The sequence below is a fragment of the Phytophthora cinnamomi genome (assembly GCF_018691715.1).
Source record: "Phytophthora cinnamomi strain GKB4 chromosome Unknown Contig92, whole genome shotgun sequence".
NCBI lineage: Eukaryota > Oomycota > Peronosporomycetes > Peronosporales > Peronosporaceae > Phytophthora > Phytophthora cinnamomi.
The window spans coordinates 1,007,846-1,029,363 of record NW_027151025.1 but is presented as its reverse complement, the minus strand read 5'-3'; the positions used below and the strand labels follow the sequence as shown (position 1 = coordinate 1,029,363).

At 56.6% G+C, this 21,518-nt stretch overlaps 8 protein-coding genes across 10 annotated transcripts; 4 read left to right on the top strand and 4 right to left on the bottom strand.

Moving 5' to 3' along the window:
* Nucleotides 1-1,404: 1,404 nt before the first annotated feature.
* On the top strand, nucleotides 1,405-3,573 carry IUM83_02892 (Major Facilitator Superfamily (MFS); the record flags this gene model as incomplete). The annotated part of the gene is made up of 2 exons (XM_067926851.1): nucleotides 1,405-1,617; nucleotides 2,272-3,573. 2 exons carry the CDS (start codon nucleotides 1,405-1,407, stop codon nucleotides 3,571-3,573), a joined length of 1,515 nt encoding a protein of 504 aa, XP_067784410.1.
* Nucleotides 3,574-3,854: 281 nt separating this feature from the next.
* IUM83_02891 (Chaperone DnaJ) lies at nucleotides 3,855-5,237 on the bottom strand (the record flags this gene model as incomplete). The annotated part of the gene is made up of 4 exons (XM_067926850.1): nucleotides 3,855-4,496; nucleotides 4,574-4,818; nucleotides 4,926-4,989; nucleotides 5,088-5,237. The coding sequence occupies 4 exons, from the start codon at nucleotides 5,235-5,237 to the stop codon at nucleotides 3,855-3,857; spliced, it is 1,101 nt and encodes a 366-aa protein (XP_067784411.1).
* Nucleotides 5,238-5,473: 236 nt separating this feature from the next.
* On the bottom strand, nucleotides 5,474-6,988 carry IUM83_02890 (Major Facilitator Superfamily (MFS) transporter; the record flags this gene model as incomplete). Its single annotated transcript, XM_067926849.1, has 1 exon — nucleotides 5,474-6,988. One exon carries the CDS (start codon nucleotides 6,986-6,988, stop codon nucleotides 5,474-5,476), a length of 1,515 nt encoding a protein of 504 aa, XP_067784412.1.
* Nucleotides 6,989-7,700: 712 nt separating this feature from the next.
* IUM83_02889 (Major Facilitator Superfamily (MFS) transporter) lies at nucleotides 7,701-9,416 on the bottom strand (the record flags this gene model as incomplete). The annotated part of the gene is made up of 1 exon (XM_067926848.1): nucleotides 7,701-9,416. The coding sequence occupies one exon, from the start codon at nucleotides 9,414-9,416 to the stop codon at nucleotides 7,701-7,703; it is 1,716 nt and encodes a 571-aa protein (XP_067784163.1).
* Nucleotides 9,417-10,620: 1,204 nt separating this feature from the next.
* IUM83_02888 (Major Facilitator Superfamily (MFS) transporter) lies at nucleotides 10,621-12,177 on the top strand (the record flags this gene model as incomplete). Its single annotated transcript, XM_067926847.1, has 1 exon — nucleotides 10,621-12,177. One exon carries the CDS (start codon nucleotides 10,621-10,623, stop codon nucleotides 12,175-12,177), a length of 1,557 nt encoding a protein of 518 aa, XP_067784421.1.
* A 346-nt stretch (nucleotides 12,178-12,523) lies between these two features.
* Nucleotides 12,524-14,049, bottom strand: IUM83_02887 (Sporangia induced Major Facilitator Superfamily (MFS); the record flags this gene model as incomplete). The annotated part of the gene is made up of 2 exons (XM_067926846.1): nucleotides 12,524-13,641; nucleotides 13,713-14,049. 2 exons carry the CDS (start codon nucleotides 14,047-14,049, stop codon nucleotides 12,524-12,526), a joined length of 1,455 nt encoding a protein of 484 aa, XP_067784187.1.
* Nucleotides 14,050-14,948: 899 nt separating this feature from the next.
* IUM83_02886 lies at nucleotides 14,949-17,438 on the top strand (the record flags this gene model as incomplete). 2 transcript variants are annotated; one of them, XM_067926845.1, is made up of 1 exon in its annotated part: nucleotides 14,949-17,438. In XM_067926845.1, one exon carries the CDS (start codon nucleotides 14,949-14,951, stop codon nucleotides 17,436-17,438), a length of 2,490 nt encoding a protein of 829 aa, XP_067784170.1. The 2 variants fall into 2 exon arrangements, with proteins under 2 accessions (XP_067784170.1, XP_067784171.1); XM_067926844.1 differs by having other exon boundaries at nucleotides 16,623-17,438.
* Nucleotides 17,439-17,983: 545 nt separating this feature from the next.
* On the top strand, nucleotides 17,984-21,151 carry IUM83_02885 (nitrite reductase [NAD(P)H], large subunit; the record flags this gene model as incomplete). 2 transcript variants are annotated; one of them, XM_067926843.1, is made up of 1 exon in its annotated part: nucleotides 17,984-21,151. In XM_067926843.1, one exon carries the CDS (start codon nucleotides 17,984-17,986, stop codon nucleotides 21,149-21,151), a length of 3,168 nt encoding a protein of 1,055 aa, XP_067784168.1. The 2 variants fall into 2 exon arrangements, with proteins under 2 accessions (XP_067784168.1, XP_067784169.1); XM_067926842.1 differs by having other exon boundaries at nucleotides 19,679-21,151.
* Nucleotides 21,152-21,518: the final 367 nt, after the last annotated feature.

Below are 21,518 nucleotides of genomic sequence, written 5' to 3'. Positions count from 1 at the left end.
GAGACTGGCAGTAGGGAATCGGAACGTGTGCTCGTCGCTCTTCTCCTAGATTCAATGCTCACACCCATAGGATGACCCTCCGTGTACTGGCCAAGCTGGGCTCTAGATCACGCAATGCTAATGAAACAGATCAACGACTCCGTCAAGTCCATGTAGATGTCATTGTATTGATTTGGCGGCTGATAGACTGTTAGCTACGAGTACAGCAGCAAATGCTGCTGACAAGGCATTCCGCACGCCTGCGACTAATGGCATGGACCGATGGAGCTGCAAGTCATCCACAGTTGAAGCGAACAGTGACCACAGTGCCACAGCGTGTACAGTGCATGCAGACTTGCAGAAATTACTGTAGCTAACACAATTAAGCGAGTCGCTAGAGCACAGCACAGACTGAGACGCCACTCGCAATCGATGCAGACGTGCTGGCAGCTAGAACATTATATTGTATAGTGTAGTCGCACCGAGGTAGCCCAATTTGCTTGCCTTCCACTACATCTAGTAGACTTCTGCAGCGATGTAGTAGCGCTCTCATCCTGTATACAGAAGTACGGGCATCATCGTGCGCGCGCAGAGGAGGGCGAAACTTCAGAAGCGCCGAGAACCGCATCAAAGAGCATCATCGAGATGATTCGTCCCTCGTGCAGCGATGGTTGAAGCAGGCAAAGAGCGGTCGCTCGAGCAGGACTCCGTCGCCGTCGTCGACGGCGCTCTCAGGGACTCTCCGCTCTCGCCGTTGTCGAGAGCTGCCGCTGCGTCCAGCGCCCGCATCCCCGACCGCCAAGAGCCCTCTCGAGCCAATTCGTTGGCTGCACGAAGCGCACCAGCTGGTACCTCTTTCGCGCAAAGATACCAACACCGAGATGCAATGCTGGACCGGCTCATCGGGACTGAGCTGAGTTGGAGAGCTGCGCTGTCCTCTTGCGACCCGGCACACACAACGCCAGCTTGGGCGTGGCTATCTACTGCAGTCCCGATGCCGTCTCAATCCGGCCTTCACCAGGTTCAAGCTAGCTGATGCCTGTTTGTGATAACACGTACTGTCAAGTCGCCACAGCCGCACGGGCTTAATCTGTCAGCTCAATTCGCTCGCAGTGCGAGCCTCGCACTCGCACAGTAGCACTCGCCCGCCGCGCTCAAGAAACGCGACACAGCATGAGCAGGGGTAACAGCGGTCGCTCGGCCAAGCAGAAATCAAGTGAGAGCCTTTCCGTGCGCTGGGACCCGGGCCGATCCGCGACGGCAAGTGCAGGCAGCGGCTCGACGGCGGTCTCGACTGTCGAGTTGATGTCGGTCGCTCACTTTCCATTTGGCCAAGTCGTCGGCAATCGACAGTCGAGTCGAGTGCACCAAGCAAGCAAGTTAGCAAGTTAGCAAGCAGGCAGGAAGGCAAACAAGCAGACGAGTATGGCGGACAACTACACGGAAGCCACGACGCCCAAGGCCGGCAACGCCACGGCGTTCGACGAGGCCAACAAGGCCGCCGCGCGCCTCATCAAGCCCAAGGCCATCCTGTACACGAGCGCTCTCCTGTCGTGGCTGCAGCCGTTCCAGAGCGGTTGGTCCACCTCGCAGACGACCTCCAGCCGAAGCGAGGCAATTTTTCTCAGGCAACCACAAGTCTCTTTTCGTTCGCTAGCATCACGTAGTATGGAATCCTTCCTGCCACCTAGACTGGGAAAGCTAACCATTCGAAGCAGACAGAGTCCACGGAACGGAAAATACTGATCACAGATCCAATAGCAACACACGCAAGACTACCTACCTCAAGCTTCAAGTCCGAAGACTCAAAACTCTCGATATTGACGCACGACCTGCCAGCCGTGTCCAAACTACAGATATAAAACCCATTCTGGTTACCTGCGCAATGCTAGGTCCAGTCTCAGTCGGGAAGCCTACCAACCGAAAAGAGCCTCACAATTCCCCGAAGATCAGCCTTTTGGGCTTTTCTATTATCCAGGAAACCCCTACATTTCGACGGAAGCGTTCCACAAGCATAGGGCCTACGTTCCATGAGCGTCCAGGGTCCCTATGACCCCCAAATTTACTACAAAAAATTTTTTGGGCCAAGCTTTATCAAGTCACGTCAAGCGCAATCTTTACTGGAAAGTGTCCCGGTAATTTATGGGCGACAGCCTGTATACTATCGGAGGCGCGACTTTCAAGCACGGTTACTATGAAGCGCGAATTAATTGGAGCTCAGATACAACATATTAGTTAGCTAGGCAACTTGCGAATCTAAAGTGTAATGTAATTTGATTCTCCACCTCGCAGACGAACCTGTCGCAGTACAACGACACGGACGAGTGCAATGCGCGCCCCGTGGCCGAGGACACGTGCCTCATGTTCCCGGGCCACTCGAAGCTGGAGTGGACGTTCGCCGTGAACGCGTGGATCTTCGGCGCCATGATCGGCTCTCTGTGCTGCGGCCACTTCAGCGACCGCCTCGGCCGTAAGAAGACTCTGATGCTCAACTGCATCTTCATGTTCGTGGGCGGCGTGGTCGAGGCTTCGGTCTCCAATATCTGGGCGTTCGCCGCTGGCCGTCTGATCGCGGGGCTGTCGTCGGGCACTGCCACGGGCACCATCGGCGCGTACGTGAACGAGCTGTCGCCGCCGCACATGCGCAACACGCTGGGTCTGGGCCTGCAGATCTTCACCACCATCGGCATTTTGTTCCCCGCGATCTGCTTCTTCTTCGCCAACACGAGCTCTGGCTGGCGCTACCTGGCCGCGTTCCCGTGCATCCTGGCCGTGATCTACATGGTGCTGGCGCCGTCCATGTGCATTGAGAGTCCCGCGTGGCTGCTGACCAAGGGCCGCACGGAGGAGGCCAAGGAGGTCATCGCTCGTCTGTACGGCGAGGAGCACGTGCAGACGGCTCTGTCGTGGCTGGAGGTGAACAAGAAACCGGAGACCGCGGAGGAGGGTCTGGCTGCTCCCAAGAAGGAGTCCATGTTCAACCCGCGCTACCGCATGCAGCTTCTGGGCGGCATCTTGCTGTCGTGTGCGCAGCAGCTGTCCGGCATCAACGCCGTGTTCTACTACTCGGGCAGCATCTTCTCGGACGCCGGCATCTCCGACTCGCGTATCGGCACGCTCATCATCGACTTCATCAACATTTGGCCCGCCTTCTTCACGGGCGTACTGGCCAACCGCTTCGGCGCGCGTAACATGATCCTGTGGGGCCTGGCCGGCATGTTCGTCATGTCGGTGCTGATGACGGTGGCGTTCCTCGTGGACGTGTCAGCTCTGTCCATCGTGTTCACCGCGCTGTACGTGATCGCGTTCGGCGTGACGCTGGGTCCTCTGGTGTGGGTCATGACGGCCGATATTTTCCCGGACTCGATCCGCGCCAGCGCGTCGTCGCTGTGCATCGGCATGAACTGGTTGTGCAACCTCATCGTGGGCGTGGCGTACCCGTACATTTCGGACGCGCTCAATGACTACGCGTACGTCCCGTTCGTGGTGCTGCTGGCAATCTTCTTCCTGCTGGCTCTGAAGCTGGTGCCGGAGACGTCGGGCAAGTCGGCTGAGGAGATTCTGGCCGAGTACGACTCGCGTCGCGAGAAGTAAGCTTTAGAAATCGATCTTGGAATTGTTGTGTAGAGAACTACTTTGCTTCCAGCTAGAAGAGTAGTAGGTGCATGTCAAAACTCACAATGTCACAAAGATACATATTGTGAGCTAAAGTAGTGCATTCGCATTGGCGAAAGAAGTGAGTAGGCTCATTAGAAACCCTCATCGGTACTTAGTAATGGATACCTAACGTGCAAGAGGAGGACAAGGTAAGCGTTGATGAAGCATCGTCTAGTAGTGTGTTGTATTTTCCTGACCAACACACGTTTGTTTGCTCTTTACTTCATCGAAAACAACTCGCGGAAGCCGACCTTCTGCTCATCCGAAAGCGTCTCGGGGAACTGCACGTGGAACTTAATGTGCAGTTGGCCTCTCTCGGACGGGGAGTGCTGCTTCGGCATGCCTTCATCCTTCAGTACAGTGACAAACCGCGGCGGTGTAATCTCGTCGCGCACTACCTCCACTCGCCGTCCATCCAAGTGCGTGAAAGTCTTCGTGAAGCCCACGAGCGATTCGCGCAGAGAAATATCCATGTCCATAAACAAATGATCGCCTTCGCGCGTGAACACAGGGTGTGGCGCGGTCAGCACCTGCAACCGGACGTGGCCAGCCGGCTGACCGGGGATCTCATCCGCGTAGTTTTCCAGCTCCACCTCAAGGCCGTCGGGCGTGCCCTTCTCCAAGTCCACGTCGAAGTTGAGATCGGTCATTTCAACCTTGCGGCCGCCACACACGGGGCACGTGCTTGTGTAGATTTTACCCTTGCCGTGGCATTTCTCGCACGTGGTTTGAAACTGCTGGATGAAACCAGGTCCGACGCGTCGAGTCGTCATCTTCACACCTTGACCGCCACACGCCGAGCAAACATGGACATCCTCCTCGTGAGCCGCTCCTTTGCCATGGCAATGGTGGCAAATAGTCTGCACAGACACAAGCACGAAAGGACTGTCAAATCTAATTCTCCTCTCACACAATGCAGCCATCGAGTGTCTCGTACCTCACGACGGATGGAAAACTGAAGACTCTTGCCATTGTACAGATCGGCCAGCGACACCCGCAGCGGCATGACCACATCCGGGCCGCGGGACGGTTCGCGTTCTCGGCGCTGGCGGCCCCCGCCGAAAAACTGCGAGAAGATGTCGAACGGGTCGTGGCCGCCGCCCCCGCCGGCGTTGCTCAGCCCCTCCTCGCCGTAGCGGTCGTACTTGGTCTTCTTCTCCTCGTCGGAGAGCACGTCGTAGGCTGTATCAATTATGAGAGACCCATAATCCACGCACACAGGAGTATAAATTGTCATAACCCCAATTCCGCAGATACCGAATCAACTATGAAGGACTGCATCGGCCTACCGCTAGCGACCTCTGCGAACTTTTTCGCCGCGTTTTCGTCCCCCGGGTTCTTATCTGGGTGGTGCTATAAAGTATGACGGTCAGAAAGCAGAGAGAATAAAACAATATAAAAATTAGGAGAACATCGATCTCTCTTCGCTGCCAAAACGGACTCCGACGCACCTTGAGCGAGAGCTTGCGGAAGGCGCGCTTGATCTCGGCCGACGACGCATCGCGGACCACGCCCAGCACCTCGTAGTAGTCTTTACCGGCCGCGGCCAGCGCCACGAGGCACGCCAACGCCAGCAGCAGCAGCCGGACAACACGCGTCATTATTTCCAGGATCCCGCAGATGAAGTGGACTCGTGCGCACGAATCGTACTTAGTATGCATAGTCGTACACACGAAGAATACACAGGGAAAAAAGCTTTGGAGATGGCTACACATGGTTCTGGTGGTGCATGTTGAAGCTTATCATGGATACAGTATCATAAATGCCTTGTTGGTGGCTTGCGTGCTTTGTGTAAGCCCTCGCTGCCCTAGAGTGGCTGCGTTGGTGGTTGTGTCGCTTACATGGCCGAGCGAGCGGGGAGGTGGACACTGTCGTCGCCCTCCGTAACGCTGCACGTGTCCTTGTCGACGTTTTCCTTGGCTGAGGACCAGACGCCGTCGATGTGCGTGCCCGCCGTCGCCAGAGCGGCCACCGCCACGAAGATGCTCAGGTACTTGAACGACAGGGCGCGTTTGCCCACGCCCTTGAACAAAAAGCCCCAGCATAGTCCGCCTACGTTTCCGCCGGCGCCCACGATGCCCGACGTCGCGCCTGTGTACTCCGGTAGCACGTACGGCACAATTCCATACGTTGTGCCGGTGGACGCCTGCACGAAGAAGCCGAAGATGATGAGCAGCGGAACGCTGGCTCCCAGGTGCTTCGTTGTGCTGTACAGGTACAGGAACAGAGCCTGCCCCGCGAAGGCAGCGAACTGAGTCAAAATGCGGCCGCGCATCCCGATGCGGCTGTTAGCGACGTCCGATGCGTAGCCGCCGGCGGCGCGGGCGAAGATGCACATGAGCCCGAAGAGCGACGAAATGAGACCGGCCTTGGTCTGCGTCAGCAGGCGGCAAGAGTCCGCCGCCGTCGACGGGTCACAGTCCGATCGCTTGAAGTCTTCGTAGTAGTACAGACTCAACACGTTGTGCACCTGCAGCTCGACCCCGAAAGAGCAAGCGTACTGCAGAGCCAGGATCCACGTGGCAGGCTTCTTCGCCACCGCCCACAAAGCCTTCTTCATGTCGATCTCGGGCTTGGTGGCCGCGATACTCATGGCATTCGCCTTTTTCAGGTCGGCGTAGTTTCCCTGAGGGCAGTCGTCGGTGAAGAAATACAACGTCACCCCCACAAACACCATGAAGACGGCGGGGAAGACGAGCGTTATACGCCAGCCGTAGTTGTCGGACACCGTGCCGTCGATAGTGACCAAATCGAACAGCAGTGGGGTGACGAGGTATGTGACGCCAGCTCCGAGGTTCCCCCAGCCAGCCGTGATGGCGTTGGCCGTGCCCACCACCTCCTTTGAAAACATCACCGACGACCAGTGCGCAGTGGCCACGAAAGAGGAGCCGACGAGACCAATAACGAGACGTACCACCATGAATCCGCTGTAGTTGGCAGCCAAGGTGGCCGAAGCCACGGGGAGGGCACCCAGTACTAGAAGCACGGCCTGCACTGTACGCGCCCCATACTTATCGCACATGGGACCAGCAATTACACGCCCAATGATGGTGCTCGCCACCGACACGATGTTCGAGTTGCTCACTTGCGCAGGTGTAAGTTTCAGTTGCTTCTTGATGGTGGGCATGAGCGGCGGAATGGAGAACCAGCCAAAGAATGCGATGAAGAACGACAGCCAGGAGAAGTGAAAGGCGCGCATGTGCGGACGAGCAACACTGAAGAGCTTGATCTCCGTAGCGCGGTCAGCTTGGTCTGGGTCCGTTTTGATATCAAAAGCTGTACGCCGATGGATGCCACCAGCCTCGGCATTGCTCGGCGTGAGCAGGTCAACTTGATACTGGTTCGGGGTCATAACTTCGGGGAGATACTTGCTGCTTGGAGAGCAAAACGTGAAGTGAGGCTTCTCTGCATACCGGTCACCATTGCTTTCCTGGTGTCGTGCGTCGTGCCCACAAGCGGCGACTAGTTTGGCGTCAGGGGCGAGTTCGAATGCCAGGACGGACTTTCGGTCGTTTCGTTACCTGCGGTGTAGTCGGAATAGGACTTGCTGAACTCTGCGGTAGCTACGGCCAATCGCCTGTAGATTTGCCGAGGACACTGCATCCGTCATTGCTCGAGCGCTGTAGATCGCCGATACTAGCGTGCTCGTGCAGAAATCAATTGCTGCTTTCGCGAACGATGTCACTCACTAATTGAGATGACTCACTGAGAATCATGAGCCAATGTCCACTTCAAGCTCCAGCGTGCGTCTGACTTGAGGCGTCGACAAACCGCTCAAGAGCGACGCGAGTGTATGGATTGGCGGCCCAACTTGCTGACGCGTTCCGCTGTTGACATCCCTCGTTACAGCAATGGCTTGGTGCATTGAGCGTCAACCTGGAAACTGCCCGACAAAAAACTACGCTGGATGTTTGAGCGTAAGCAAGCGGTTTGGAGTACGCTGCAGCCCACCTGCGAATTGCCGTGGTGTTTGTTTACAGCGAAATACATGTTCATTTGGCGTATCACTAACATAGACACTTGAGGGACTTCCTTACGTCGCTAAGACAAACGAATACTACGCATCACACATAAAAGGCTTGAACGGTTTGGTCGGTGCGACGCCGCGAATATCGCGACGGCTCTCGGCTCCATAGTGAGCGTTCCCCCTTCACACGAGTGAAAGCAGACAAAATGGCCGACCCAATAACGAAAAAACTCAAATATCGGAACGACAAAGCTCGCTCCTCGACGATCTTGAACAGAAACCCCCACAAGAGTCCGCCCATGTTTCCACCTGCTCCAACAATTCCAGACGCCACGCCAGTGTAATCGGGGCAAATGTAGGGCACGATTCCATACGTCGTGCCGGTTGAAGCTTGTGCGAAAATGCCAAAGGCAATCAGACAGGGGATGCTCCATTCCACTACACGAATGTGGCTGTACATGTAGAGGAATATGGCCTGCCCTGTGAGGCAGACAAGCTGGGCAGAGATACGGCCCTTCATATCCCAGTTGCGGTTGCAAACGTCCGAGATGTAGCCGCCGATCGCGCGCGCGAAAATGCACATGAGTCCAAAGCAGGACGATATGAGACTGGCCTTAGTCTGGGATAGTAAGCGGCAGCTATCTGTATCCGTCGCTGGATCACACCCTGCCTTCTTGAAATCCTCGAAGTAATACAAACTTAAGACGTTGTGAACTTGGATCTCCACACCGAAGCAACACGCATACTGGTAGGCCAAGATCCAGGCGACAGGCATCTTCGCTACCGTCACGAAGCCGCGAACCATCTCAGCCTTGGGTCTCTCAGCCATCGCATGCGTCTTCTTCATTTCGACGTAGTTGCCCTGAGGACAATCGTCTGACAAGAAGTACGTGCACACGCCAATGACAAACATCAGCAGCGCAGGAAAGAGGAGCGTGATCCGCCAGCCATAGTTGTCGGAGACACCTCCATGCAAAGTCACCAGATCAAATAGCAGCGGTGTGATCAGGTACGTTGCACCGGCACCCAGGTTCCCCCAGCCAGCAGTGATGGCATTCGCACTACCAACGACTTCCTTTGAGAACATTGAAGATGTCCAGTACGCTGTAGATACAAACGAGCACCCGACAAGTCCGATGAAAAAGCGGACACACATGAAGCCAACGTAGTTGACGGCCAAAGCTGCGGTTGCCACGGGAATCGCCCCGACTACCAGTAACGCAGCTTGGACAACGCGAGCGCCGTAGCGATCACACAGCGGTCCGATCAAGAGACGCCCAAGAATTGTACTCGCAAGTGAGATGATGTTCGAGTTGTCCACCTGCGCTTGAGTAAGCTTGAGTTGCTGCATGATAGTGGGCATGAGCGGCGGAATCGAGAACCAGCCGAAGAAGGCAACGAAGAAGGACATCCATGCGAAGTGGAACGCTCTCATGTGAGGCCGTGCGAAGCTGAAGAGCCGAATCTCCGTGGCTCTGTCGGCCTGAAGCGGATCCGTGAAAAGCGTGAAAGACGGTCGGTTGGACGAGTTGACGCGGTGATGAAAGTCGCGGCGGCGGTGAGGCGAGGTAGACGATGCGATCTGGTAGCTGGCGCTGTCACGCTTGCTCTCGGGGAGCTCCAAGTCCACGACGGTGATAGTCCGCGTTCGTTCACGCCGAGTTTCAACGAGGGGACATGCCCCGAGGTCCTGCAGCGTGGGGGCAAAGCGATCGTGTGCTGGGTGCGTGGATGGCTGGCGGCTGTTGCCTCTCGGTGAAACGCGCCATTGCGGCGCAAAGCTCAAGTCGTGGCTGTGGTGGTGATAGACCATGGTCGTTGAAGTGTTCGACACTCGAGACCTTGCGAAATGACCGCGAGAAACCTCCAGCTGGAGCCGCTGCAGTCCAGGGTCATTCTCGACGGCAGCGACAGCCACATAAACGTCGAAGGAAAAAGACCACCCCCTGGAAACCTTAGCGGACCATCTTCCATTGCGCTGAACGGAACGAGTCGGAGTTGATCCTCTTCTCTCGACGTCGCTAATGAAAGACGCTGCAAATCCAGCTGGGCCGACTTCTCTTTCCTGTCCGTTCTGTTTAGGCGAGATAGTTTGCCCTTGAGCAGCGCACAGTGATCTTGATTGAGGTGCTCACGCTGCGGATTCATGTCCAGCATCAAGTGGACCTAGCTGGACGTAGCAGGCGTCATGTGGCATGCACCACATGACCTCCTCGGCCCAGTGTGACTAATTGAACGCATAGGGTGCTCAAGACGTGGGTCTAACTCTGCATTCCGGTTGCAGCAGCGCCGACGATAGCTGCAGCTGCAATCTCCAGCAAGATAGCAGTGGAGGCTGGAGCGAATCGCTCTGATACGTCATGTTTCCGAGATACAATGGCTGCCATCCTCCCCCATACATGTGCGCGGTGTTGGCTATCGCGAGTGTTGAGTGAAGCTGCCCTCTTTCGTTTTAACGCTACCTTGATCGACGGCGACAGCCTCGCGGTGAACTCGTACCTCTATCACTTGCCGAGCTGAGCCGCTGGATACGCTTGCTTATGCTGTGATCACCTCCAAGGGTGCAATCTCATGGAGCGTTGAGCGATAGGCACGGGTGCCTAATGTTGGGCACCAAATACATTTGGTATCGTAGCGAGTGAGTCGTTCTGTACAATTGCACGAACCCAATTCAGTCCAGGTGAGCTGAGCTGTGTCGCCGCCTGTACTTCTTTCAGCTAATCGTGCTGCTTTTCTTGCGACCTGCTCAGCGAGAACTCGCCATGTTCTGCTCCCCGGAGATTCAAATACTAGGCAAAGCAGCCACGGTATCCCGCAGTGGCGAGCACTGGGCATTGCCTCACCGTGACGAAGGTCTCACTTCCACTATATTTGCGAGCAGTAACATTACGATGCAGCCATCATTCATCTCCGGGGCGCTGTGAGCGGCCAACTAGCCCACCAGGAGCTTTACTTTTCAATTGGCTTCGAACCTTCGACTACAGTTTAAAAGTCACCAACGCTATCAGCTAGTGGCAATGGCCGAGTACTTCGACGACGAAAACCCGCGCCTTACTGCAGTTCGGTTGCCGACAAACCACGACAAGACCAGTCAGTATGCCCAGGACATCTTGGTAGTCACACCTGAAAACGCGCAGGTCAGCTACCTCCAACAAATCGGGGGCAGCAGCTTTCCTGCTGCACGCGAATCGTTTGATATCTCGACTGACCCGCTGCAGGCCGACAAAGCCACTGAAATTCGGCTCTTCAGCTTCTCGCGACCTCACATGAGAGCATTCCACTACTCGTGGATCTCATTCTTCATTGCATTCTTCGGGTGGTTCTCCATTCCGCCGCTCATGCCCACGATCAAAAAGCAGCTTAAGCTCTCGGAAGACCAAGTTGCCAACACGAACATTGCTGCTTTGTCCAGTACCGTCGTCGGGCGCCTCATTGTTGGGCCATTATGCGACCGCTACGGTGCTCGCAGTGTGCAAGCCGTGCTCTTAGTGGTCGGAGCTATCCCAGTAGCTTCTGCAGCACTAGCGATCGACTATTCTGGTTTCATGCTTGTGCGCTTCTTCATTGGGCTCGTCGGGTGCACATTCGTGGCCACTGCATACTGGACCTCGACGATGTTCTCAAACGAGGTGGTTGGTAGCGCCAACGCCATTTCAGCTGGATGGGGAAACCTTGGTGCTGGAGTCACGTACCTGATCACCCCATTGCTCTTCGATTTGATCACGCTGAATGACAAGATCTCGGACAATTATGGCTGGCGCCTTGCGTTGCTGTTTCCGGCTGTCATGATGGTAATCATTGGAATCTGCACCTACTTGTTCTCCGACGACTGTCCCCGTGGTAACTACGTGGACTTGAAAAAGAACCACGCGATGGCAACCCGTCCACACCGAGACCTGTATGTTGATTTCATGGCCGTGGCACGGCTTCCTGTAACGTGGATCCTCGCCTTTCAATATGCTTGCTGTTTTGGTGTCGAAATTCAAGTGCACAATGTGCTCAGCCTCTACTACTACGACGACTTCAAGCGATCGCACTGCGACCCAACGACGGCAGAGGATTCATGTCGGTTGCTTTCCCAGACGAAGGCTAGCTTAATATCTTCTTGTTTCGGCTTGATGTGCATCTTCGCGCGTGCGGTGGGGGGCTACTTGTCCGATGTGGCCAACCGCCACTTTGAAATGAAAGGCCGAATCGCAGTTCAATTTGCCATGCTCGCAGGCGAGACAGTATTTCTGTTCATCTTCAGCCAGGTCCGAGTGCTGGGATGGAGCATTCCTCTCCTGGTCGCTTTCGGTATATTCGTACAAGCGGGTACGGGCAGCACATACGGCATCGTGCCCTACGTCTCTCCAAGACACACTGGCGTGACGTCAGGCATTGTCGGTGCGGGGGGTAACCTGGGAGGCTTGGCCTGGGGCTTCCTCTTTAAAGCCGCCGGAAGCCGTGCTCAATCGTTCCAATATCTGAGCTTCTTCATCGCGGGAGCCGCACTCACTTGTGGTGGAATGACAATCGAGGGCGAAAGCAATTTGTGGACCCGTGAATACCCTATCGGCAACCATAGCTTTTGAACGCAGTTAGATCATCCGCGTCGTAAGTACATATGAGTATGTGGACCAGCTCGTCATACTTCGAAGTACATTTTCCAGCGAGCAAGAAAATAGATTTATTCGAATCTAGATCTCCTCATCGTCCGTGGTGCGAGTGCTTTCATTGTTAGAGCTCGCCTTGTTCCACAATGCAAGCTCCCCGCTGATATGAATACCAGTAGGCAACAGAGGCAGCTTATCCTAACTTTGTCGGATCACCAGTCATCGCAAGGTATGGAGATTGCTCACACATAGCTTGACAAGACTTCATTAGAAAAATAAACCCATGCTATTGTTATCGGATAAACGTATACCTTGGAGTGCTGCTTTACGCCGCTGCCTCCTTCCCGTTGTGAACGCTGTCGTCGTCGACCTCTGTGGGTGCCAGGCCACCATGAACCGAGTTATCTTTCTCCCAGAGAGCTGCGTTCCCCGGCACCTTGATACCAAAAGTGGCGACCGCGGCGGCCGCTACGAAGATGCTCAGGTATTTGAACGATGTCGCGCGGTTGCCGATGCCTTTGAACATCAGACTCCAGCAAAGTGCGCCGACATTGCCGCCGGCCCCTACAAACCCGGACGTAGCCCCCGTGAACGATGGCAACACGTACGGAACGATACCATAGGTACTGCCGGTGCAGGCCTGCACGAAAATGCCGAAGAAGACCAGGAGAGGGATGCTGGCGGACAGGTTCGTGGTCGTGCTGTACAAGTACAAGAAGACAGCTTGGCCAGCAAATGCGAGGAACTGGACAGCGATTCGGCCTTTCATACCACAGCGGCGGTTGCTTACGTCAGAGAAATACCCGCCAAGTGCGCGGGCAAACAAGCACATCAAGCCAAAGAGGGATGAAATGAGAGTGGCGCGACTTTGAGTCAGACGACGACACTCGCTCGGGTCTGTTAGAGGATCGCAGTCCGAGTACGTGAAGTCCTCGTAGTAGTGCTCTGTGAGAACGTTGTGCACCTGGAGTTCGACGCCGAAGGAGCAGGCATACTGGAATGCTAAAATCCAAGTGACTGGCAATTTGGCAACATGCACGAGTCCCTGTTTCAAGTCGACAGCAGGTTTCGTCGCGGCAATGTCGATAGTGTTGTTCTTCCTGAGGTCCTTGTATTGTCCTTGGGGGCAGTCGTCTGAATTGAAGTAGAGCGCGACGCCGGTGACCACCATGAAGAAGGCCGGGAACAGAATGGCAACACGCCACCCCATGTTGTCCGACAGAGCGCCGCCCGTGGTGACCAAGTTGAAAAGCTGCGGCGTGATCAGTGTCGTAGCTCCAGCACCGAGGTTGCCCCAACCAGCGGCGAGGGCGTTTGCACTCCCGACCACTTCTTTGGAGAACATGGTCGAGGTCCAGTAGGTTGTCGCGATGAACGAGCAGCCGACCAGACCGATGAAGAACCGAGCGAGCATCAGTCCTGTATAGTTCGTCACGAGCGCGGCTGAAGCCACGGGGATGGCACCAACGACTAACAGTACCGCCTGGACGGTTCGCGAGCCGTAGCGATCGCACAAGGGCCACCCACGGCGCGGCCGAGAATGGTGCTCGCCACTGACACGATGTTGGAATTGGAGACCTGGTCGGCCGTCAGCCCGAGCTGCTTCTTGATGGTAGGCATCAGTGGAGGGATGGAGAACCAGCCGAAGAAGGCAAAGAAGAAGGACAGCCAGGCGTAGTGGAACGCCCTCATGTGGGGGCGAGCCACGCTCAGCAGCTTGATCTCCGTGGCCTTGTCGCCTTGCAGCGGGTCCGTTCGGATGGGGAACGTTGTTCGTCGCTGTTGAACGCCGGCATCGTCTGCGTGCAGTGGAGGTGAGACCAGTCCAGCGTACTGGTCCTGCGATTGCATCGCGCCGGTGATCGTTGTTGTTTGTTGTCAGTGGTGGTGTGCAGCACGAGGCGGATTGGAAAATGAGCTTTTGACATCAACCAAAACTCAAAGACTTTGTAAGTGGTATGAGTCACCCGCAACGCCAGCATGGCGGTACTGCCAGAGCTCTCCTGTACAGCGGGCTCACCTCCCTGCAGCAGAACGGGGGGGAGGCTGGACTTGCCGACACTCGCCGCGTCACGCGTGAAGGTTTCGGCCTCACTTGAGTCAGCCTGAATTCCCATTGGCACACGAGCTTGAAGAGGTTCGCTTGGAATGAGCCCGTAGAGACCGATCCCATCGCCTCGCACTCCGCAGCAGCGCCGCCAAGCCGAGAAAAAAAACCTCCATGAGCACAGTCGAGGCTTGACGCGAGCCTTGACTTGAGTCGTACACCCCGATCTGGAGCTGCTTTCGCGTCGTCGTGCGTCCGGGAAACGCTTTGTGCGGCAATGACTAGCCGCGCGTGAGCAGCAGCGGCCGGTTGATTGGCCGCGCAAGGCCATGACGCGCGCGCGGTCCGCTGGGCCGGTACGGGCGAACGTCGCTCCATGGCAGCACAATCAACAGCAGGTCCGCCGCGATGTTGGCGCTGTTCGGGCCAAGACCCCGCCGTCATCGACCGGCCCAAGCGCCCATGTTCACGCTCGGGCGGGGCCCATCCCGGCGGCACCAGCTCGAGGACCGAGACTGTGAGTCATCCGAAATTGAGCCGCAAGCGCCTGCAAGCTGCTTGACGTCGATGCACACTTGACGGCCAATAGAAACGCGCGCGACGGCGGCGCAGGGGCATGCGGCGCTGCCTGTCGCCGAGCGCATGAGTCATCGCATGTCCGGGATGATGGCGCTCACATTGCAATTGCCCCGCAAGTGAGACCATGGCGCAGATCGATCCCCGGGACGTCGGCACGCCCGACGAGTGGGTCCCGCGGCACCCGGAGCTCATCCGACTGACGGGGCGACACCCGTTCAACTGCGAGCCGCCGCTCAAGTACACGAGCACCTTCATCACGCCCATGGCGCTGCACTACGTGCGCAACCACGGCCCTGTGCCGAGGCTCGGGTGGGACTCGCACACGTTCTCCATTGACGGACTGGTCAAGAGGCCGCGCACCTTCGGCATGGACGAGCTCGTCGCCACCTTCGCAGAGCAGACGGTGACGTTCCCCGTGCTGCTCGTGTGCGCCGGCAACCGCCGCAAGGAGCAGAACATGATCAAGAAGACAATCGGGTTCAGTTGGGGCGCTGCTGGCTGCTCCACTGCGGAGTGGACGGGGGTCCCTCTCCACGTGCTGCTCACGGCTTGCGGCGTCGACCGGGAGAAGGCCCAGTGGGTCTGGTTCGAAGGCACCGAGGACTTGCCGCACGACAAGTACGGCACGTGCATCCGAGCTAGTACAGCACTTGATCCGTCGTGTGACGTGCTGGTGGCGTGGAAGGCCAATGGTGAGCTGCTCGCCCCCGATCACGGTTTCCCAGTGCGACTTATTATCCCGGGCCACATCGGTGGCCGCATGGTGAAGTGGCTCGCGCGGATTCACGTGAGTGACCGCGAGTCTAACAATCACCACCACATCATGGATAATCGGGTGTTGCCCTCTCACCTTACAGCAGAGACTGCAACTGCGGAGGGTTGGTGGGCCAAGTCGCCTTACGCCATCATGGAGCTCAACATCAACGCCGCGGTCATTGAGCCAAACCACGGCGACCTCTTGGCTGTCAGCGAAGACGACACGGTCAATGACATCGATACGTACACGATCAAGGGGTACGCGTATTCAGGTGGCGGTCGGCGCGTTATCCGCGTGGAGGTGACTCTGGACGATGGCGCGACGTGGCAGCTAGCTCGCATCATTTACGACGAGAAACCAAACGCCTACGGGAAAATGTGGTGTTGGGTGCACTACGAACTGGTAGTCCCGGTGGGTAGCCTGCTGAGAGCGAGAGAAGTATGTGTTCGAGCCTGGGATAGCTCGATGAATCTCATGCCCGAGTTCCCAACGTGGAATGTCATGGGTATGATGAACAACCCCTGGTATCGCGTCAAGATCCACCACGAAGAAGACTCTAACCAACTGCGGTTCGAGCATCCTACCCAGGCAGGCAACCAGAAGGGTGGGTGGATGACCAAGGAACGAATCATGACAAACGAGAATGAAGAGCCCGTTCGTGGCAAAAAACCACAAGTGGAGCCTGCTGGGGATGCAAGCAGTGCTGCGACGCCAAAGCCTGGTCTGACACCAGATGAGCTGAGTGGGTTGCCTCTCATCTCTGCTGACGAAGTGGCCAAGCACAACACCAAGGAGAGCTGCTGGTTTATTTGCCGCGGGATCGTGTACGACGCTACGCCTTTTCTCGATGAGCATCCTGGTGGCGCCACGAGCATCTTGCTGTGCGGCGGTACAGATTGTACCGACGAATTTGAGAGCATTCACTCCACGAAGGCTTGGCAGATGCTCAAGAAATACTGCATCGGTCGCTGTCCAAGTACCGGCGACGACTTGGGTGCCAGCGATACGGCTTCCTCTTCGACCGATCACGAAGAAACAGACATGGCTCTCAAGGGCGCTACCAAGGTGCCTATTGTGCTGATCTCGAGAGAGGTGGTCAGCCATGACGCTCGCATTTTCAAGTTTGCTCTGCCTGCCAAAGAGCTACGACTGGGTCTTCCGGTCGGCAATCATGTGTTCCTGTACGCCAAAATCAACGGTAAGACTGTCGTGCGCGCCTACACGCCCATTTCATCGGAGAGCGACGAAGACCGAGGGTTTGTGTCCTTCCTCATCAAGGTCTACTTTGCGGGCGAGAACCCTGTGCACCCGGAAGGAGGACTCTTTTCGCAGTACCTCGATGGCTTGCACCTCGGTCAGCAGATCCAGATCAAGGGACCGCTAGGGCACTTCACCTATCATGGGGAGGGCAACTTCTCTCTTGAGTCGACCAACTTCCACGCCAAGAAGTTCGGCTTTATCGCCGGTGGGACTGGTATAACGCCCGTTTACCAAGTCATGCGCGCCATCCTCGAGAGTCCAAAGGACCAGACTAAGGTAACTCTGATCTATTGCGTACGTTTGGAGCGTGACCTGCTGCTGCGAAAGGAGCTCGAGGCCCTGCAGAAGCTGCGGCCAGGTCAATGCCGGATCTTCTACACGCTGTCCAACCTGGAGGGCCTGGACAGGGACGACCTCAGCGTCCGCAAATGGGCGTACGGTAAAAGTCGAATCACCTTCGCCATGGTGCAGAACATCATCGGCTCCGACGCTGACCACGTGGGGATGTGTGGTCCCGAGGGCATGATCGAGTACGCCTGCAAGCCGGCGCTGGCCAAGTTGAACTACGACCTCAAGACGCAGATCACCGTGTTCTAGGCCGCTCGAGGAAGCGAAGAAGCTGCACTGTACAGTACTCCTAAAACTATCAAAGTCATTCGTAGCGTTCCAACTGTGGTGCGAAATTCAAAGCGTTTCTGGCGGTGACAGGCTAGACGCGCCACTGCGATGCGCGGCCGCACAGCTCAACCAGCTTGGCCTTGCACCTTGTTGCCCTTGTCTCAACGAAGATATAACCACTACGCTGCAGCGCCGAGTGTACAGCAAGCCTCAAGAGTGATTCCTCCCCAGGCAAACAAGCAGCGCGTTCAAAGAGTTTTAGCGATGACTCACTCCAAGCGCCAACATCGCGCCCATCCCCGCATCGTTTACGCTCGACCAGATGGACCAACTTTCTGAAGTTGCCTTGGCACTCGATTGGGCGCTGGTTGCGCGTCACAGCGCGGAAACGGCAACACCGCGTGCCTACGTCACCCGCTTCCAGGATAACGGACGGCCAGCACCCGCAGCTCGAGTCGAGGCGATTGACCTCCTCCCTTGAACTCAATTTCAAATTCGCTGCGTGGAGCTCCAATCGACGTATCATGGCCGACGCTAAGAAGGAGGTGGTGGTGGTCGTGGGCAACGGCATGGCGGGCCACCGCTTCCTGGAGCGGCTTCGCAAGTACGACACGAGCAAGCGCTACGCCCTCGTCTCCATCGGCGAGGAGCCCATCCAGCACTACAACCGCATGCTGCTCACCGAGTACTTCGAGCACCTGAGCATCGACAAGCTCAAGCTGGCCCCGCCCAACTGGTACGCGGAGAACGACATTGAACTGCTGACCAACGCTCAAGTGCTCGCTCTCGACACGACCAACAAGAAGGTGCTGTGCCAGCGCCTCGGTGACGATGTACCGAAGGGAGAACTGCAGTTTGAAGTGCCCTACGACCGCGTGGTGATCGCCACGGGCGCCAGCGCACTGGTACCCACACTGCCCGGCACGAACTTGCGCGGAGTGTTCGTGTACCGCTCGATCGCGGATCTAAACAGCATCATTGCCCACGGCGAGAAGCAGGCCCAACTGGAAGCAGCCGGCAGTCCCAAGAAATACGCACTGGTGGTTGGCGGCGGACTGCTGGGTCTCGAAGCTGCCAAGGCCGTTCACGACCTGAAGGTATCCGTGAGAATCATTAACCGCGGCACCCAACTCATGTCACGCCAACTCGATGCCGATGGTGCAAAGGTACTCCACAACGAGATCGTGAACAAGTTCGGGATCGATGTACTGTACGGCAAGTCCACTCAAGAGATCATCGGCACTGAAGAGAACGGCGTCGAGGCTGTACAGTTCACCAACGGCGAACGGTTCGACGATGTGTGCATGATCATTTTCGCGACTGGAATCAAGCCGCGCGACGAGCTCGCGCACTCCAGCGGCCTGGAACTGGCTAAGCGAGGAGGCATTCTCATCGACGACTACTTGGAGTGCAGCACACCGGGGGTGTACGCCCTGGGCGAATGCATTTCACACCGCAATGTCACGTACGGTCTGGTTGCTCCTGGATACGAAATGGCCGACACTCTGGCCATGAACTTCACGCGTGGTGCCCTCGAAGACCGTATCGCATTCCCCGGAGGTGACATCTCCACTAAGCTGAAGCTCATGGGGATGGAGGTTGGATCGTTCGGTGACTACTTCCCAGAGTTCATCAAGGAGCCGTTCGAGGCACTCACTTACAACAATCCGTTGGAAAAGGTGTACAAGAAGCTCTTCTTTTCAGCTGACGGCAAGAAACTGCTCGGTGGCATCCTTGTCGGCGACACAAACGACTTCGTGCGCCTCTCGTTGATGTACAAACAGAAAGACACAAAGCCGCTGACCGACCCACCAAACGAAATTCTTCTCGGGAAGCGAGGCGGTGGCGGTGGTAATTCCGTGCTTGACCTCCCGGACGAAGCGCAAGTTTGTTCGTGCAACAACGTGAGCAAGGGCGATATCTGCAAAGCCATCAAGGAGAAGAAGCTGACCAAACTCGGTGACGTGAAGATGGTCTGCAACGCTGGGACAGGCTGTGGGGGCTGCATTCCCATGGTGAAGGACATTCTGGAGGCCGAACTTGTTGCTGCTGGCACTGCAGTGGACAAGTCACTCTGCGAGCACTTCGCTTACTCACGCCAGGAGCTCTACCAAATCATTCAAGTTGAGCAATACTCAACATTCTCCGAGGTTTTAGCCAAGCACGGCCGCAAGCAACACGATTCTCGAAGTTTTGGTTGCGAAATCTGCAAGCCTACCATGGCTTCAATCTTCGCGAGCCTTCAGAATGGACATATCCTCAAAGGAGATCGTGCTCCACTGCAAGACTCCAACGATCGGTTCCTGGCCAACTTGCAGAAGTCAGGACAGTTCTCGGTTGTTCCTCGCGTCGCTGGTGGGGAGATCACGCCGGACAAGCTCATTGTCTTGGGCCAGGTGGCGAAGAAGTTCGACCTGTACACGAAAATTACCGGCGGGCAGCGGGTGGATCTCTTCGGCGCGCAGAAGCAGGATCTACCGGAGATCTGGCGGATGCTGGTGGATGCAGGATTCGAGTCGGGTCATGCGTACGGCAAGTCGTTGCGCACAGTAAAGAGCTGTGTCGGCACGACTTGGTGTCGATTCGGCCAGCAGGACTCTGTCGGCTTCGCAATCTTCCTTGAGAACCGCTACCGCGGCATCCGCTCGCCTCACAAACTGAAGGGAGGCGTCTCTGGCTGCACCCGCGAGTGTGCAGAAGCTCGGGGCAAGGACTTCGGCTGTATCGCCACTGACAAGGGCTACAATGTCTACGTCGGCGGCAACGGCGGCACCAACCCTCGTCATGCAACACTGCTGGCGTCGGATGTTCCGCAGGATTTGGCTGTCAAGTACTTGGATCGGTACATCATGTACTACATCATGACTGCCGATCGCCTGCAACGCACGTCCAAGTGGCTGGACGCGCTTGAAGGCGGGATCGAGCAGCTCCGACGCGTTGTCATGCAGGACTCGCTGGGCATTTGCGCCACGTTGGAGAAGCAGATGAACTATCTGGTGGGCACGTTCGAGTGCGAGTGGAAGAAGGTGATCGAGTCGCCCGAGCTGATGGCTCAGTTTGCGCAGTTCAAGAACACCAACAAGACGCAAAAGGAGGTCCGCATGCACACCGTGCGCGACCAGCGGATGCCCACCACATTTGTGGCGCACGGCAAGCCTCGAGGCGGTAGCAGCAGCCCCACCGGCACCGAGTCGTCATCTCCAGCATCTTCCACCTCCGTGCTTGCCGATCTGGACGACTCGGAGTGGGTCTCCTTCGGCAGTAAGGACCTCTTCGACGTGAACGGCGGCGGCGCTGTGCTGTACGGCGAGTCGCAGTTGGCGATCTTCAACATCGTGGAGAGCTGCAACGGCATCGAGAAGGTCTCGTGGTACGCTACACAGAACATGTGCCCTTCCCACTCGTTCGTGCTGGCGCAGGGCATCGTGGGAGACCAAGACGGCCGGCCCAAGGTGGCGTGCCCCATGCACAAGCGCAACTTCGACCTGTCCGACGGCTGGTGCCTCAGCGGAGAGGACCTGCGTGTGCAGACCTTCGAGGCCAAGGAGGAGGACGGCGTTGTTTACGTGCTGCTACCCCCCACGGACGTGGTGGATGCTCGTCTAGCGACCTCCAAGTTCGTTGCCAAGGAAGACGACCATCCTGCATCCCCAGAGGTGAAGGCGCCATCACACGCCACGCTGGACTGGTAAAAGCGTTCATGTTCATGCACATAATGCTGTTAATCAAACATCTTGTCGTAGTTGTTAATCAACATCTTGTGGTAGTTGAAGTTGAACAAGAGTGATCGTCTCACCTGCACTCTCCATTGTGAACGAAATACGCAGCTTAGCTGTTCATGAACATGTACCAATAATGGCGAAGACACGCAGGTGCCGATAGAGTTGGGAGTCCGAGGGGGAAAAGGAAATATCTTACTGCTTTCCGAAGGAACGAGCTATTGGCTTCCTCCTTCGCCTACGCTCTAGGCAAAGCTGCTGCGGCAGCAGCCGCAAGGAAAAGAAGAAGGACGAGAAACCCACGCTGCGACTATTTTCCCCGATTCGCTTGCTTCGCCGT